Source organism: Siniperca chuatsi, linkage group LG3, assembly GCF_020085105.1.
Source record: "Siniperca chuatsi isolate FFG_IHB_CAS linkage group LG3, ASM2008510v1, whole genome shotgun sequence".
Taxonomy (NCBI): domain Eukaryota; kingdom Metazoa; phylum Chordata; class Actinopteri; order Centrarchiformes; family Sinipercidae; genus Siniperca; species Siniperca chuatsi.
In genome coordinates this window covers 19,600,670-19,616,332 of record NC_058044.1, presented here as the reverse complement: position 1 = coordinate 19,616,332, position 15,663 = coordinate 19,600,670, and the positions used below count along the sequence as shown (strand labels likewise).

The window sequence follows — 15,663 nt, the reverse complement described above, 5'->3', positions numbered from 1 at the left end:
CACAGGCACGCATGTGAGAGCAGGAAAAAAGGGGGCAGAGGAATAGGCAGAAGTGAGCTGAAGAAACAAAGAAAAAGCTACAGCTACTCTGCAATTATTCAGTCTCGCACTGGGCACTTAATATATTCATCTCTGAGGGAAAGAAATGAGAGAGAATGAGAAGCAGGAGAGAGAGGTGGGAAAAGAGGTGGCTTGAGGAATGAAATAATCTCAAGTCATGCTTGGTGTGTTTTTATGACTTTATCAGCTTACACCAGTAAAGAAACCAGACAAATACAGCTGCCTTTTTTGTCAACACAGACATAATACAATCGGTAGTCTTCCCAAAACTGTCAGGCAACAGAGGCCATGGCTTCGTAAACATTAGCGTATATCTGCAGAAAGGAACCACAGCACGCTTGAGTATGACATTATCAGGACCCGAGAAAATAACCAGCTTATGGCAGAGGAAACGATGAGCTAGCGACCTGTAGACAAAGCTTGATGCAGGCTGGGTAATTGAGACAGCATATTGCTGCAGAGCAACCTTCCCAAAGACATAACCATAATATAATGTGCTGTGGAGAAATTTCTCATTTACGGCCGGGTAATAGCACTTAGGTCAGAACAATGGCCCTCTCTACTTGGAAATTGGATAGGCTTTCTCATTAATATGTATTGGTGTTAGGAATGGGCTAAGGATGGAATAACAGTGAACAGCCTGAAGTTTGCACAGAGGGGAAACAAAGTTGGGGAGGAGGGTTATAAACGTGTATAGTACAGGTATGTAAAATAGATTTTAAAAAATAGAACATAGCGTGTGTTCAGGCAAAGCTCTGAAGTTTCACTTGCATGAGTTAACAACATCAGATTTCATTCATTCTGTTTCATTCATGCTTTACCATCAGTGGCTCATTCAACAGCCGACAGCTACCAGCTGACTACTAATGTCCAATCACATTCATTCAGCTGTGGCAATCATAACCTGACACTTGCCACTATTACGTTACTCTACACCATATTCTTGCTGCAGCTCCCTCCACCACCTGACCTCGTTCTTAGTGCTAGGTTTTTGGTATTGTTGTTTTAACTAAAATTTGATGTTAATGTATGTGTTTGTTAAGGGGGAATTAGTTCTCCCAGCAGAATCCTCATTGCTGCACTGATTCTTTTCTTTTCTCCCATCAAAGGGCAGAGCCTTTGCCACAAAAGCTAACTGTATAGTCATACGTTACACATGGTAGATTCCTTGATGCAAGTGTCTCTGACTGAGCTTAACTTTCTGTACAAATAATGTGGCAGCCATTTGGTCACCTTTGTGTATCTACACAGCATTGCAACTGCAAAGGCCAATAAATGCTCTCCTTTTTAAATCGACATCTCACGGTGTATTGACTGAGAACCCTTGCCCCCTTTTCAGCAAGTCCAGTAATTTGTCACATTCAAACCTCAAAGATGTTAAGTACAAAACACAACCTTCTATTTCTCCCCACTGTGCAGCTTTATTAGAGCAACTCTATCAGAGCAGTTGGGGGTTGTGTGCCTTTCTCAAAGACACACTGAAGAAGGTGGTGAATATTAGTAAATGTCCAGTCTCCAGTTTTCTATCCTTTTAGCGTTTGTATACCAGTCAGCGGATTTATACATGAAGAATTTGAAACATAACTTCACCACTGGAGGTTCAGTCCCTGGCAGAGGTGTTTTTAGCTTGGCCTTTAAACATAATTGGCATTGTTCACAGGTGGAAAGCTGGTGAGGGATCATCATGTCACAACAATAATGTGTCCTGCTGGTTGGTCTGTGTGCAGTGTCTCTCTCCGTATTCCCCCCCTCCCCAGGCCAAGAGTGGAAGTAAACAGCAAAACAGCAATAAGTGGAGGAGATGGTTTTACATCATGGTCTTTTGGGTACATACTACAATTGCACTTTTGAAGGAAAAAATTGGAGGGGTAAAAAAATAGATCTGTCAGAAAGATTACCAACATTACCACCTTTTATCTTTCTATGCTTGTGAGGTCAGAAACACACAAATACCCTTACTCAGATACATTAATACAAAACACATAAATTCACTTCCAAACCTTTTTATATTTTTTTGCACTTACTTGATGGTGTTATCCAGAGAGAATCACAAACCCATAAACCAACACGCACACACACATACGCACACAAACAGTCCATTCAAACTCCCCAGGCTATGAGTACACTGATAAAGTGAACTCCCCGAGTGACTCCCCTGCTGCACCTAGCGCCAGCGACATGCAGAAGATTGTCATGCCAGATTTGTTCGACATGAAGGGATTGGTAGGAAACGTAACTGCAGGGAATGTGTGATGGAGATGAACATCCAATGTGTGAAAAAAACATGAAAGGGGACCACAGAGCAGGGTGTCTGATGTGCTCAATCGGTACCAGCTACTGCATACTGATGTACTGAAATATACACGTGCTATTTCACTTCCTTAATAATAATAATAATAATAATAATAATAATAATAATAATAATGTACATAAGCTGCAGTTATTTTCATGACTGTAAACTCTTGGCTGAGGTCCTCTTAGGACACAAGTAAAAATGTCTTTTGGGAATGTGACACATTGGCGTGAGTCTTTTTCTGACTGATGGCATGAAAACTCTTAGACAAACATCACAGAACTGAGTTTAATGCGAGTCAAACAACCATTAGTCTCGGCCCCTGCTTGGATCCAAGCACAGCAGCATTTCTAAACAGAGTGTTCTTGTAGCGATTAGAAGTCCTTCATTTTATAAATTGCAGCCTTTGATTGACAGTATTCTCAAGCAGTTAGCCATTAAACCTACAGAGATAACTGCAAAATTTTAAACTGAGGCAAAACTGTATATATAAAAATATCACATATGCTCTCTCCCAGCAGAGACCCACCTACAGAGAAAGCCCTGAGTCTATCAGCTAGAACAAACAGGGTGAAGGGACTGTCATGGTGGGTCCTTGTTAATGTAATAAACTGCAAAGTATGAACAAGCTCCATAGGGAGGGCCTTTATCCCTTATGTCTGATGTATTTTAATCTAGAGGAAAAATTCTGGTACCTTTTTATCCCTCTTTTTCATCCGTCTTTTTTGTTAGCAATGCAACCTCTAGAAATCTCATTCTCTTGCTTAATCACAGATACACACACAAACGCATACAATCTCTATTCTACTTCCACCTTCTTCCTCCTCCTCTTCTTTCTCATATTCACTATTGAGCCCCTACCTCTCCATCTCCGGCTCACAGCTCTTGATGAGTTTGTGAGTCACTGAGGAGAGCCAGGGATTTCAGAGAAAACCCAGCCCTCTGAACCTCCAGTGGAAGCTGATAATCCACGGAAGCGAGAGGTGGCAACGAAATTCAGCTAATACCCAAACAATTGCTATCAGTGCAACTCCCACTAAGGTGACAAAGCTCTACACAAATTTGGCTGTTATTGTGTGCAAACAGCAAGCTAATATGACTATGGCACAATAAGAGATGGAATCCTGTGAATTTGATTTATATACAGAAAAGAAACTTTTCTACTTGTGTTCCTGATGGCCTTGCTGTCAACACATCATGGATAATGATTAGCCTTAGATGACAGCTGCTGAATCAGTCATCCTCAGCTCAGAGTATAGAAAGCCCTGTTATACAATGACAGCAAAACACAGTGATACATGCAATTTTTAAGATAGTAAAACTGGTCTATTAAAAACTGGTCTATTATAAAGGACTGCTGTGGGCTATAAGGGAGACAACTGTTATGGATAGGTTGGCCGTAGAGGTTTAAATCAGCTGTCTTCTTTAGCCAACAACGTCAGCTATGTATGGAAGACTTAAAATCGCTAAATTTAGTCATAATAATTCAAAACATCTTTTTAAGAAATACACTTTTCCTATTATTGCGATAAAGCATTTCCATTTAGAGGTCATGTTTGAGAGAGAGCCAAAGGCAATGGACAATGCAAAACAGACTGACAGTTCGCTGTGTCACGACAAAGTAACTTCTTAGTAAAATGGCTTTGTTTTAACTTGGGGATAAAGCTTTTACAGTAGAGAAATAAGCACACAATTATGTATGGCATGAGTTGGAAAAACTTCCTTAACCTTGGACCAATGCTAAAATAAGAGAACCACTCATGGGGCTGAACAATTTTGGGAAAACACCTAATTGAGATTGTTCTGACCAATATTGTGATGTGATTGAAGTTGCGATTATTTTCTATGAATTTAACTACAGGCCTGTATTTGTATTATTTATTGAGAGCCCCATGTTTTTTTAAACCAGTTAGTTAAAGAAAAATCTACTTCTAAATAAACTTGCATAGCTTACTATTGACTAATTTAGGTCACACGCAATAATGTTAAAATTTTATCAGAACTCTCAAAAGTGGCATCATATTTATTGATAACAGCTGCATGGTTGATCATAATGGTCAATCAGCATTTTAATATTAGACTGTTAACACCTAATGCTACTGTTGACAGCTCTGCACTACAGCTGCTTCAGCTAACGATAACATTTGCCTCACAGACTGACAGGACAGACTGTTTCACAGAACCTGCCACTGTTGATCTTTCATGAAAGCAAAAAGACACAGCGCACTCCTTATTTTTTTAAACATCATAAATGATACACAGTGGTGTTTCTGCGTGTGCAAAACCATCTTTGGCCAAGTGTTAATTGTACAGACACAGTCAAGCAGAAAGAGAGAGTAAGCATAAACAGCCAAGAATTTGTTGTTTTCCTAACTCACATTAATTTTCTACAGCTAAATTCATTTACCAGCAGCAGTTGTCATTATAGGCAGGCTCGGACTGGCAATCTGGCAATTCTGGCAAATGTCAGATGGGCCAGCCCACCTAGTGGGCTGCATGGCCATCAGTAATATGGGGAAACAATTTGACCTGCCAGCCACTTGATGGAACAGCCCAACTGATTGGGGGTTACACGGTCCCAAAACCGTCAATCGGCTACCTATAGGCCTACTGTAAGGCAGGTGTAGGAAGTGGTATCTATCGTTGTCACCTCCCCCCACCCCTTCAAGTGGATCTGTCCATCCATGCAATGTCAGAGGTCAAGCGGGAAATAATTAAATTAAATAAAGACAGAAAGAGTTTGAATCTAAAATACAAATGAAATGGATAAAGGACCAAAAAAGCAAAAAGGTGGAATGTAAAAGGTCAGGGAGAAAAAGAAAAAAAAATCTCAAGGCTGATGCTGCAAAATGTTTAAAGTTAACACATTTATTATTCAAAAATAATGTTACAGATACCAGTGCCACGCAAAATCTTGTTAGCTGCAGTGATAACATTAACAGTCCGCTGGACGTCTGCCCTACTGTTGGTGGGTGAGGAGGAGCAGCGGCCATTCTCTCTCCTGTCCAGGATTAAAAATGAACTGAGGACTAAGATGATGCAAAAAAGCCTCAAGGCACTTTCTCTCATGGCAATTTTGTTCCGAGTCTGATTATAGGTGATGAAATTGTCAATCGTCAGTTTAAACTTTTACTTGCTGTTGTTAAGACACTGTTAATTATGTCAATTGTAATTCAAATTGTGGGTCTTGCGATTTAAAAAAAGCACTTGTTCAAATACGCTTTCAATATAAAAACAATCGTTCAGCCCTAGCTGCTAACAAGAAATTCATAATTTCTTGCCAGCTGTCAAATGGTCACAAACATTGGTTATGATAAGGCCAAATTCTGCCTGTGGAAAATTTTTCAAAAATCCCAAGCAAATGAAATGTCTCGAGGGCAAATAAAAATGACCACCGATAAAGTCACCACAGAATAAAATTGCTCTGCCTTGCTGGTCTCTGTAAGAAGCCTGAAAATTTTGAGAACATTTTTAATTTGGCAGTGTTGCATATTTTCACATGGAAGGTCTCCCAGAAATGACATGTACTTAATGAGACATGGGAGTGGAACTGTGTGTGTGCGTGCGTGTGTGTGTGTGTGTGTGTGTGCTGCTCTGCAGGTGGTGAGTGGAGGCTTAATGAAAGGGCCAGTTGTTTTGCGGGGCTGATTTGCAGAGAGCAGATGGATCAGTCTCTCTGGTCTCAATCTTGTCCCACATTGCTGCTGTCGCCCCATTTAACAGCCAATTTCCTGCCAGCTCATCACAAACAAACATAAACACACACAAACACACTCAAAGGGAGAAAGCAGCAAAAACAGTGTGAGGTAGTAGACCACAGAGACACGCATAAAGAGGGAAAAGAGGGTGAAACCGTGGGGCATACATACAAACAAATGCACACTGTATGATAGAGATACAGGCATCTTTTGTGCATAGGCAAGCGCAAAGGTATGTACGTACAAACTGTAAAGGGATACACACAAGTACATTTAGAGACACAGGTACACACACACACACACACACACACACACACACAAAGTAAGCTCCTATGGGGAAGCACGTTTGGATGCTATACAGTTTTTAATGAGCTTTGCTCCAGATGTCTTCCCAGACTAGTTGATTAATCATGTACATTTTACTAAGAAACACTGACACATACACACTAATCCTAATTTATCACACAAACACAGCAATCTCAATTTATCACAACCACAGTAATCCCAAATGACCCCCCACCCCCCTGCCCCATTATTTGCACACATGCAGCGCCTGATTTTTTATATGCTTATGCATCTATCCATTCAGTTAAGTCCACTATTTTCCATTTCCATTTTCACTGGTTCATCTTTCTCTCTGACAGATAACAGCACAAACCACATACTCATGCACACTGACACCTGACTGATTCACACTAAAAGTTTGCTCCATCTTTCAGTTGCTTTCACACCCACGTCAACTGACACATGGCAACTACTGTTGCGCCCACACACATGCTACACACATGAGGAAGCGCCCTCAGAACGCAGGATTTCTTATTTTAACTCCAGCAGTAGTGAGAAGTGGATGGCCTCCACAGAATGACCTCTGACTTTCAATCTCCGCACCTTGTACAGCAGGAGGTGCAAAGGTGCACTTTTTTTTTTCCTGCCTTTTCACCGGTAATCAGCCTTCACTCCGGGTCATGTGATATTGCCGGCTGGCGAATGTATTAATGATATTTCACTGGTGAGATATGGCTTTGCCGGATGCAGGATTCAGTGTCATGCAACACAAGTACAGCAGCCAAAGTGCAGCGTGCAGTGATATGGAAAGTATGATGCTTCACTTCCAGGTAATTCTAATGTATTTTGCTCTCTCAGTTTCACTTTGCATGCAAACTCACGATTCTAACCTCACTTGCGGTCAAAACGTGCTCTGCCTCACACTAATTCAATTTCCTGCACCTATCTAGAGTATAGGCGTGTCTAACCCCTTTCTCCGTTTGTCTCATTTTGTCTTTCCCCCACACCATGTTCCTCCTTCTCTCTCTGAATACAGGAACCACAGGGGATGATGAAGACGAAGCTCATCAAGATGTGCCCCCACCCTAAGTCTCACTCTGTGGGTTCCTCGATGCCTTCAGGCCCATCGTCGATCCCCATTCGACCCTCCATTCATCCCTCCATACCAGACCCTCATTCATTCCTCCGTCCTTCATGACCCTACCGGTCATTCCTATAAACTAATTTGTATATATAAACGCTGTGGTCTTTGTTAGTGAAAATTTCTTTTGTGCTTGCCAGTGGCTAATGTTATTCTTCTGTACTCAACTCAAACATAATCTTGAAATGTGGGGAAATTCAATGCGTCATCATACCGTAATTTCCACTTGTGGTTACAGCAAAAGTTATATAGGCTTGCTTTAATGGACTTCCATGTGATGGCGAGTCTTGAGAATCCTGAGAGGGTTCAGGGGAGCTGTAAAATGCATTTCAGGCTGGATTGCTTAATGTTCCTCTAAAGTCATCAAAGATATAAAAGTGGAGTGATTTTTGCTATCAACATTAAGTAGATGACGTCTTTTGTAAATGATGCAGTTTTTTTGTGTGTTTTGTCTTACTGTAAAGTACTGTTAGCTCAGTGAACAACATTTCACCATTCATATTCACATTTGTCTCTCACACACACACATCCCTATAATTTACTGTTTATGTCAAAGAGAGAACAGGGCTGCCATCAGTGCAGAATCCCTGAAGTGAAACCTACAGTTATAATATTAGCCACCCACCCTGCTGTCACTGCTGGGGATCAGTCCTATAACTTCCCAGCTACTGGCTGCCCTCTCTACCTCATGTCCCACACACCAGATCAATCTTCTTTTACAAGCATGTTGATTTATTGCTCACCACTTGACTGCAACTACAGAAAAAACAGCTTTTCTGCTGAAGGTTATATGAATGAAATTCACTGGTCATACTGGTTCTGCAATGGATTACATTTACTTCATGATTTCTTTGCCTCATCCCAATATTCCAGGACATTTTATGTTTCCACTGATAGGTGGTGCAGCTTTGACAAAGTGGCACATAGTAGTGAAGCACCAGCAGGACCATGGAGAGTTATAGCACAGCACTATGCAATGACATTACAGCATTTCAACTCAGTGAAGGAACTGTTTACACACAAACTCGCATGCACTCACTCACACACACACACACACACACACACACACACACACACACACACACACGGCACATGTCAGTACCTTCTGTGCGGATGGTGAAGGGGGAGTCCCCCAGTCTCTTGGCTGAGAACTGCCCCCCCAGAGAGGTCATTAGAAAGCACAGGCTGAAGAAGCCTATTCCCACCACGAATATCCTGCAACACAGGGGGAGGAGAGAGGAAACAGATGAAAAGGGAGTTGAGATAGATAGACATATTTATAGGGAAGGGCAGGTAAATAGATGTTTTGGGTGAGTAGTTGGGAAATATGAAGATGAGAATAGAGAGGGGGTTGGATTGTGAGACAGAAAATGGAGTTGATAAAGAGCAAGAGGCTTGAAAAACAAAAGGAAGAATGTAGGCAGATGAACAGGCCGACAATTATGGAAGACAGGTTTGGAGGACAGAATGATCGGCAGCGAGGAAAAAAGCGGGAGGGAAAATAGAGATGCAAAGACGAGAGGATGAGGGAAGATGTGGAGGAGAGCAGAAGAGAAACAAAGAGACAGTCAAGAAACAGCAGGCAGCACTTCCAGAAGGCAGAGCACAAATAGAGCAAATATCACATGTAGAAAACTAGAAACTTGAAGCTAAAGGGCACCTGAAACATTTTAGTGGTTTGATGTTATCGGCTGACATACATTGAGGACAAATGCCAAAATAAAAGGTGAGCAATTTGTCCCTAAGTGCTGGCAAAATGGATGTGATTATTTATGTAATAAGTGTGCAGGTGGGGAAGGGAAGAAAAGGCAAGAAGAGGACAAAAGATAGCCGAAAACATTCAGGCATTTAAGGTGAGAATAAGAGTGTAAAGATAGCTAAAATGCCAACGAAAGTCTCTGAGCTCACAAACTGGTCTCACTCACGCCTCTGTATGAACCACACAAAATTAGGTCAACAACAATGGGCTATGCAATACAGTCTTTACTGTATGAGTTACTGTATACTGTGTCACCAAATACATAGACATCCAAAGGCCAGTTCTCTAGGTTCACATTTTTTCAAGTCTGTCTTAAAAGAATACTCACCTGCCTATATGTACATTAAAAGAATTATCAGTTGATGCAATAGTTTCTCCTGTCTATACTGACCCTGAAGAGATCCTTTTCTAATGCTATTCTAATGTAAGTGATTGGGGGCAAAATCCACATTCCTCTGTTCAACTAAAGCTAATATGAGTTAGCCAGATCAACTGGGTATCCTAATGGCCAGTATGGACAGGAGGAATTATTTCAGCCACCAATAACTCACTCAACTTTCAATGTACATATGGGCATGCGAGTATTGTTTTAAGATAGAATTGAAAAAATGTGAACCTATCCTTTAAACTGGACACAGGTGATCGTATTTTAAAATCCATCAGGATTTGGGCTCCGATCTGGAGTGCAGATCTTGCTTTGAAACATAAACTTCTGCTTTACTCTGCTTTGTGGCAAAGATCTGATATCTGAAACGCTACAGCACCTCTGAAGGGAAAATAAAATGAGACTCTGTGTGGGTTCTCTCTTATTAGACAGCCATGAGCGAAACACATCTTTGACTTAAAAGAGTTGAAAATCAGGTCTTTTGTATCTGTGAAAATCCTGCCCTAGTTAAGCTACTCTCTTCAGTGTATATGGATCAGAGGTTATCTTATGATGCCAAGGCTCTTTGGGGAACCAGGGAGGCAAAGCTGTCTGTGATTCTCATCCAGTGGACAAAATACCAGTCAGCCTCCATGACTAACAAGTCATCCCACTTTAAAAATGTTTGCTGCTCCGATGCTAAGCCCCACAAGAGGAAATTCTTGGAAGATTTTGGAGAAGTAGCACAGTACAAAGTGACAATGAATGGCTAACACTCCAGTACTTATACTACATATTTTAACAGCTGAAGACATTTTCCCAAATGTCCTGATCATGTACATTTGTTTGGGTAAATGCATTGTAATTTTGAAAAATATAAAGGGCTCCAATAACAAACAAGCAGTTACAAATCATATCCAGCATGTGAGGAATGCATCTAAAGCAATGGTAGTTATAAAACGGCCGGAAGAAAAAGGAACTCACGGGAGCTTTTGTGATATAATTATCAAAATTGACTTCATAATTTGAGGCCAACCTTGCACAGGTATCCTTTAAACTTTTAACTCCAGCGCCAGAGGTTGGGAAACTGAATCTTAACATAACAAATGAATGAATTATTTATAACTGTTGCTTTCTCTTCTAAGCCAGGCAAGAGCTGTTTGCTTGAATGCACAGCCCAGTGTGAAATCTGACAGCACTTCCTTCTTCAGTCACGCAAAGTTCTGAACCAAACCTCTTAATATTGATGAGGCCGTAAGAAATGAGTTCATATCAACAGCATGGAAGAATGGCCACTTAAAAGAACATTTGCTGAAGTGATCTGATTAACCCAAAGGGATCAAGATGATGTTGAATTATCTGTTGAATGTAGAGCGTGGTGGTTTGGCAAGCTCCCAGGGTGACAGAGCCAATGTGTCCTGAGTCATAATCCACTGGCTTCAAGGGCAGACAGTTACATGTGGCTCATTGAGAGGAAACTTTTTACTCTTGTACACAAGAGCATAGTGACAGTGAATAATCATCATCATCAAGGCTCTTATCTAATGGGTTGCATCAAACATGATTACAGTTATCTGAGACAGCTATACAGTCATTATGGTTAAATTGGTCATTTATCTTCATTTTCCATACATATTGTAAGCAAAGTGATCAGATTACATTTCGAGTTAGAGTTGGATCTAATGAATTGGCGTACTGATTACACTTGTAACAAGACAATCTGTAATTTGTGTATGAATACATGTTGAAATTAGACTTCCCAATTCTGATTATCAACTTAATTTGCTGCTGGGGGAAACAGATTATTTGACAACACTTTAATGTGATGATCGCTGTGATCAGCAGGATTAGAGCGAAAAGCTGCCCCTGCATGTAGCATTTCTTTATTGATTTACACTGAAAACATGGGGAAAATACATACTGCATTTACATCAAAGTCCCAGCTTCTAAGCAGCTGGCACAAGCTCATTCACTATGGTTTCTCATTTACCTCTCTGTCTCTCCCAGGATATTGTAATATTATGAAATGATAAAATATTACCCCCATCTGTTCTAGGCATATTGTGGAATGAATTAGGATAGCTCAATCATCGTCAGAGGACCACATACATTAATTTATGTGGATCCAATCCCATACAATCATTATGATCAAGGGATTATTTGTCATGAATATGACGCCATGATCTAGATACTCTATACCTGCATGGATTATGCACTTACTAAATACCATCTGGTCAGCAAGCCAAATAGGTGGAAGCTGAAACTCAGAATCACTGACCTGATTTAGGAAGTGTTTATACGTTTCAGCTGCCCCATTATTTGTTGTTCCTTCTCATCCTCAGTGCCTTGTATTATTACAGTAAGGAAAACTGAAGAGGCCCAATGACAGATTAGAAAAGATAAAGGGGTTACACAGAGGACACAAAGCAAAATTGTCTGATTTTACAATTTACATTACATTTTCTAATGCACGATTATTATTCTCTCTGTGATCCAGGGATTAATTATCCTGTGTGTTTATGTGTGTGTGCAGGATGGGGGGAAAGGTAGCAACGCTTGTTAGCAACACGGAGACTGATGGAAAGAGAAATGAAGAAAAGAAAATCCCTCAGCTCATGTGGGTGTGCAGAAGCTGGCCTGATGCTGTCCTAGGGTGATCATTTCCTCTCTTATCATTTAGCTGTTTTCCAAAGTGGCGTTAGGTGGGTGATATGAGAGGATTAGGCCCCAGTCCTGCCTGACGAGTCTTTAATTAACCGGCTTAAAGTAAATGCTCTGCTCTCTATAATTGGATCAGAAGGAGAGATCCACTATCAGCTAATTGGCTTCGTCACACATATAGACTTATCAGATTTTGCCTCTAGCTAGATGATTTTGAAGTGAGATAACTTCTGCCAGGCGTGGAAGAGCTGTGGTTCAGATGTTAGTTGTGGTGTTTTCCAAGGAACTTTCACTGGTGCCCGAACAAGCGTAAATTCCAGAAATGAATCGGATCTCATGGCGTTCATACACAGACTGCATTTTGAGACAATGTTGATTTACGCACTTGACATTAACTACAGTTTGACATGGAGCATTTTTGGATATTAACACTTTTCTACTTTTGCTCTTGTCAATAGTTTAGACGTGTCAATTAATATTCCTGTTGCCCAAAGATGAGGACATACTTACCCATCTTTTTAGCCTGAATATCTGTATACTGGGGCTGTCCTGGTGTTCCAGTGATCTAAGATGTGTATTCACAATATCCCTAGTTCAAGTCCGGCCTGGCAACTTTATCTCTCCCAGTGTTTTTGTTTCTTTTTCTTGTCAAAACTATCCAACAAAGGCAAAATATCATGAAAATAATCTTTAATAATCTGGCTTTTCTACTATTCATAGTAGAATGCGATACACACACAAATCACCTGTGACAAGCTCTCACTGTCTGTGTTGTCACGGCCAGTGTAGCTTTGTCACAAAGCTGCTAAATTGAGTGTTTTGGAATAAATGCTTCATCTACTGAGTAAACTGCAGGTGGAGTAATTCAGTGCAGCACGAATGTAACCATCACAGGGACCCACTTTTTACAGAGGTTGCTGCACAGCTGCTGCATCATCACTCCTGCCCAGTAGAGAAATTGTTTGGAAAATCGAACAGTATTAGCAGGTGGAAAGTGGGAAAAGGGTGAATGGTAGTAACCCCTAGAGGAGATCCTCTAGCTTTTGCACCACTGAAAAGAGAAATAGAGGAATTCATTTTGAGATTTAAAGCCTGCCATTTTTCTATACCTATCAGGGCAAATAAAATAAAACAGGTTGGCACAACATGGCTCAATGGACTGTAAAGTATCAACTGTTTGTAGTTAACATGTATAAGAAACCCCCTCCAGTTTTCCCTTCATATCTTCACAAACAAAGCCCAGCCACACAGTGATAATGGAGCTATCCATGCATTAAGAAATTAAGTTAGAGCTCAACTGATTGCTAGTGCAGGCTTATTTACGGTTTATCCATGTGGACCTAAACCTAATTCATCTAGCAGAGAAACATCTGGTGTATGTGCGCATATGTGTGTGTTTGGGTGAGTGGTGACACACATTTACACACCTTGGCTCCACATAAATGCCATAGTAGTACATTTTGTCAGGGCTCAATGTAGCAATTCCTCACAGTGAGAACCACATCTTTCTATTCAGTTTTGGGACATCTGTATGATAAAACGTAAGCAGTGAAAAACAAACAAACATGCATGTTAATAAATGCTAACCAACCACAATGGTCGAGGCTAAAGTGAAATTGGGTACAGAATAACGTCGTCAGCTCTTTGTCTCTTACCTGAACGGTTTGAACGTTACTAGACATCTTCTGACCATTATTTTACCGTCGGTGCTGCCAGTAATCATTTTCCAAAACGAGCGAGCCCTGACATTGTTGCTAACCTCCCAAACTGGAACTTGAGGTGACCAAACATTTTATCTGCGTCCCATCCAGCGGTCCACAGCGGCAGTCAACTCGGTTATTTCAAATGAACGCGGCACAGCAGATAAGTGCTTCTTTACCCCTCCGGGAGAAATGGTACAAAGTTTCATTCAGCAAGTCTCCTTTCCCGTGTCTGAAAATGTCATTTAAAGCGTTATTCCATCGCCGGACAAACACTCTGAATCTGAGGTGAAGTCGCTGCAGGTTGTGACGACCGTTGGAGACATATCCGATGTGAGTTCTTTACAAAATATGGCGTAGTTGTCAAACATGTGAGTAAAAGTGTGCGTCATTTGAAATCTACGTGGGTTTTTTTTCTGTGGAGGGTTTCACGGTGAGGAGAGCTAGCTTCCTGGACGTTTTAACTTCACAGCGAAGCCAGCGCGACTGTGGCAAGTCAGCCGTATTACCTCGTACTCATTCACTCCTCAAGAGGCAAGTTAGCTGTGGTAAAGTGTTAAACGTCCGGGTGATCTTTTCAAAATAATAGCCTTGTTGATGAGCGACCATTTACGGCCAGAGGCAACGTAAAAAAAAAAATAGACAAGCATGTCTAAGCGTCTAATTCTTATTTATAAAACCCCAAATCACAATTTTTGCCTCAGAGGACTTTACAAATATATTTCACCTGCTTTCACCCTATTATAGATGACGACAAGGAGAGTCCACATAATAAAGAAAGAAAATTAAAACATAACTTTAACAGGGGAAAACGTCCCAAAAAATTGACATTTTTTCGTTGTTGTTTTTTTTTTTCCACAACACATTTCATGAAGTACATATTTTACTTATACTGCTTAAGTCATAACCTACACCAAACTTGGGGGCAGTGTTCAAAAATGAAAAAGAAAAAGTCCAAAATTAGCTTGTTGTGACATTAAAAGGTACATAAATAAGTTACTTTGCTTTCGGTGTAGCCTGATGATGTGTGGGATATTGGCCAGGATCTTTTTGTTACCACGAGTCTCTATTCTGTTTTGTTTGATATTCTTGTGCTGAAAATAATAAATAATTAGCAGGTCTAAAGAGGCCCATTGATTTAAAAAAGGTTTTGTAATCGATTTCAATATCACATTTTGTTCCCTTATTTGGGAGGCAAATTCCCATTATTTCCTGTATCGTTGTAGCTTCCTTTGGCTGACTTGACGCTGGTCCAGCGGCACACTGATGGACAGATCCGGATGGTCTGAAGCCTCTGCAGCCACATTCACCTCTGTATGGCGCCATCTACGGCTTTTAAGTTGTGACATGAGTAGCACTCAAGTAGCACTCAAAACCTCAACTTTCTTTGTTTCTGCCTCAGTACGAGCAAAGCATTTACCAGTTTACTATAACCTACTTTTCTTCTATGTAGCCTAGCAAAGGGCCATTTCTTTATGGGGCTCTGAACTGTAGGCAAGCTGGAGTAGATCACTGGGTCCTTCGATGACCAGGGGGACTTTGGACTGGTTCCAGTAAGTCTCTGTAAGTGGAATGAGTGATTTGAGTGATTCATGTTACTTTAGGCACTCGTTTTGGCACATTAGGATCTATACCTAAATGTGTATCTATTTGGTGGTGACTGACAGAACTAAAATATGGGAAGCCCAGTGTTGCCCTTGAT

At 40.8% G+C, this 15,663-nt stretch overlaps 1 protein-coding gene across 9 annotated transcripts in view; it reads right to left on the bottom strand.

Annotated features, from left to right (window-relative positions):
- The window catches only part of LOC122873718 (alpha-1,6-mannosylglycoprotein 6-beta-N-acetylglucosaminyltransferase B), a 108,215-nt gene extending 93,727 nt beyond the window's left edge, over positions 1–14,488 (bottom strand). For 4 of the 9 annotated variants that reach the window (XM_044190798.1, XM_044190800.1, XM_044190801.1 and 1 more), the window contains exons 1-2: positions 13,917–14,488; positions 8,580–8,692 (exon numbers count right to left, since the gene is read on the bottom strand). In XM_044190798.1, coding sequence (XP_044046733.1) covers positions 8,580–8,692; positions 13,917–13,984 — 181 coding nt within the window. In that variant the 5' untranslated portion in view covers positions 13,985–14,488. Of the gene's footprint in view, positions 1–8,579; positions 8,693–13,688; positions 13,789–13,916 lie in introns of all 9 variants that reach the window. The other 5 variants (XM_044190802.1, XM_044190804.1, XM_044190805.1 and 2 more) reach the window with 5 other exon arrangements.
- Positions 14,489–15,663: the final 1,175 nt, after the last annotated feature.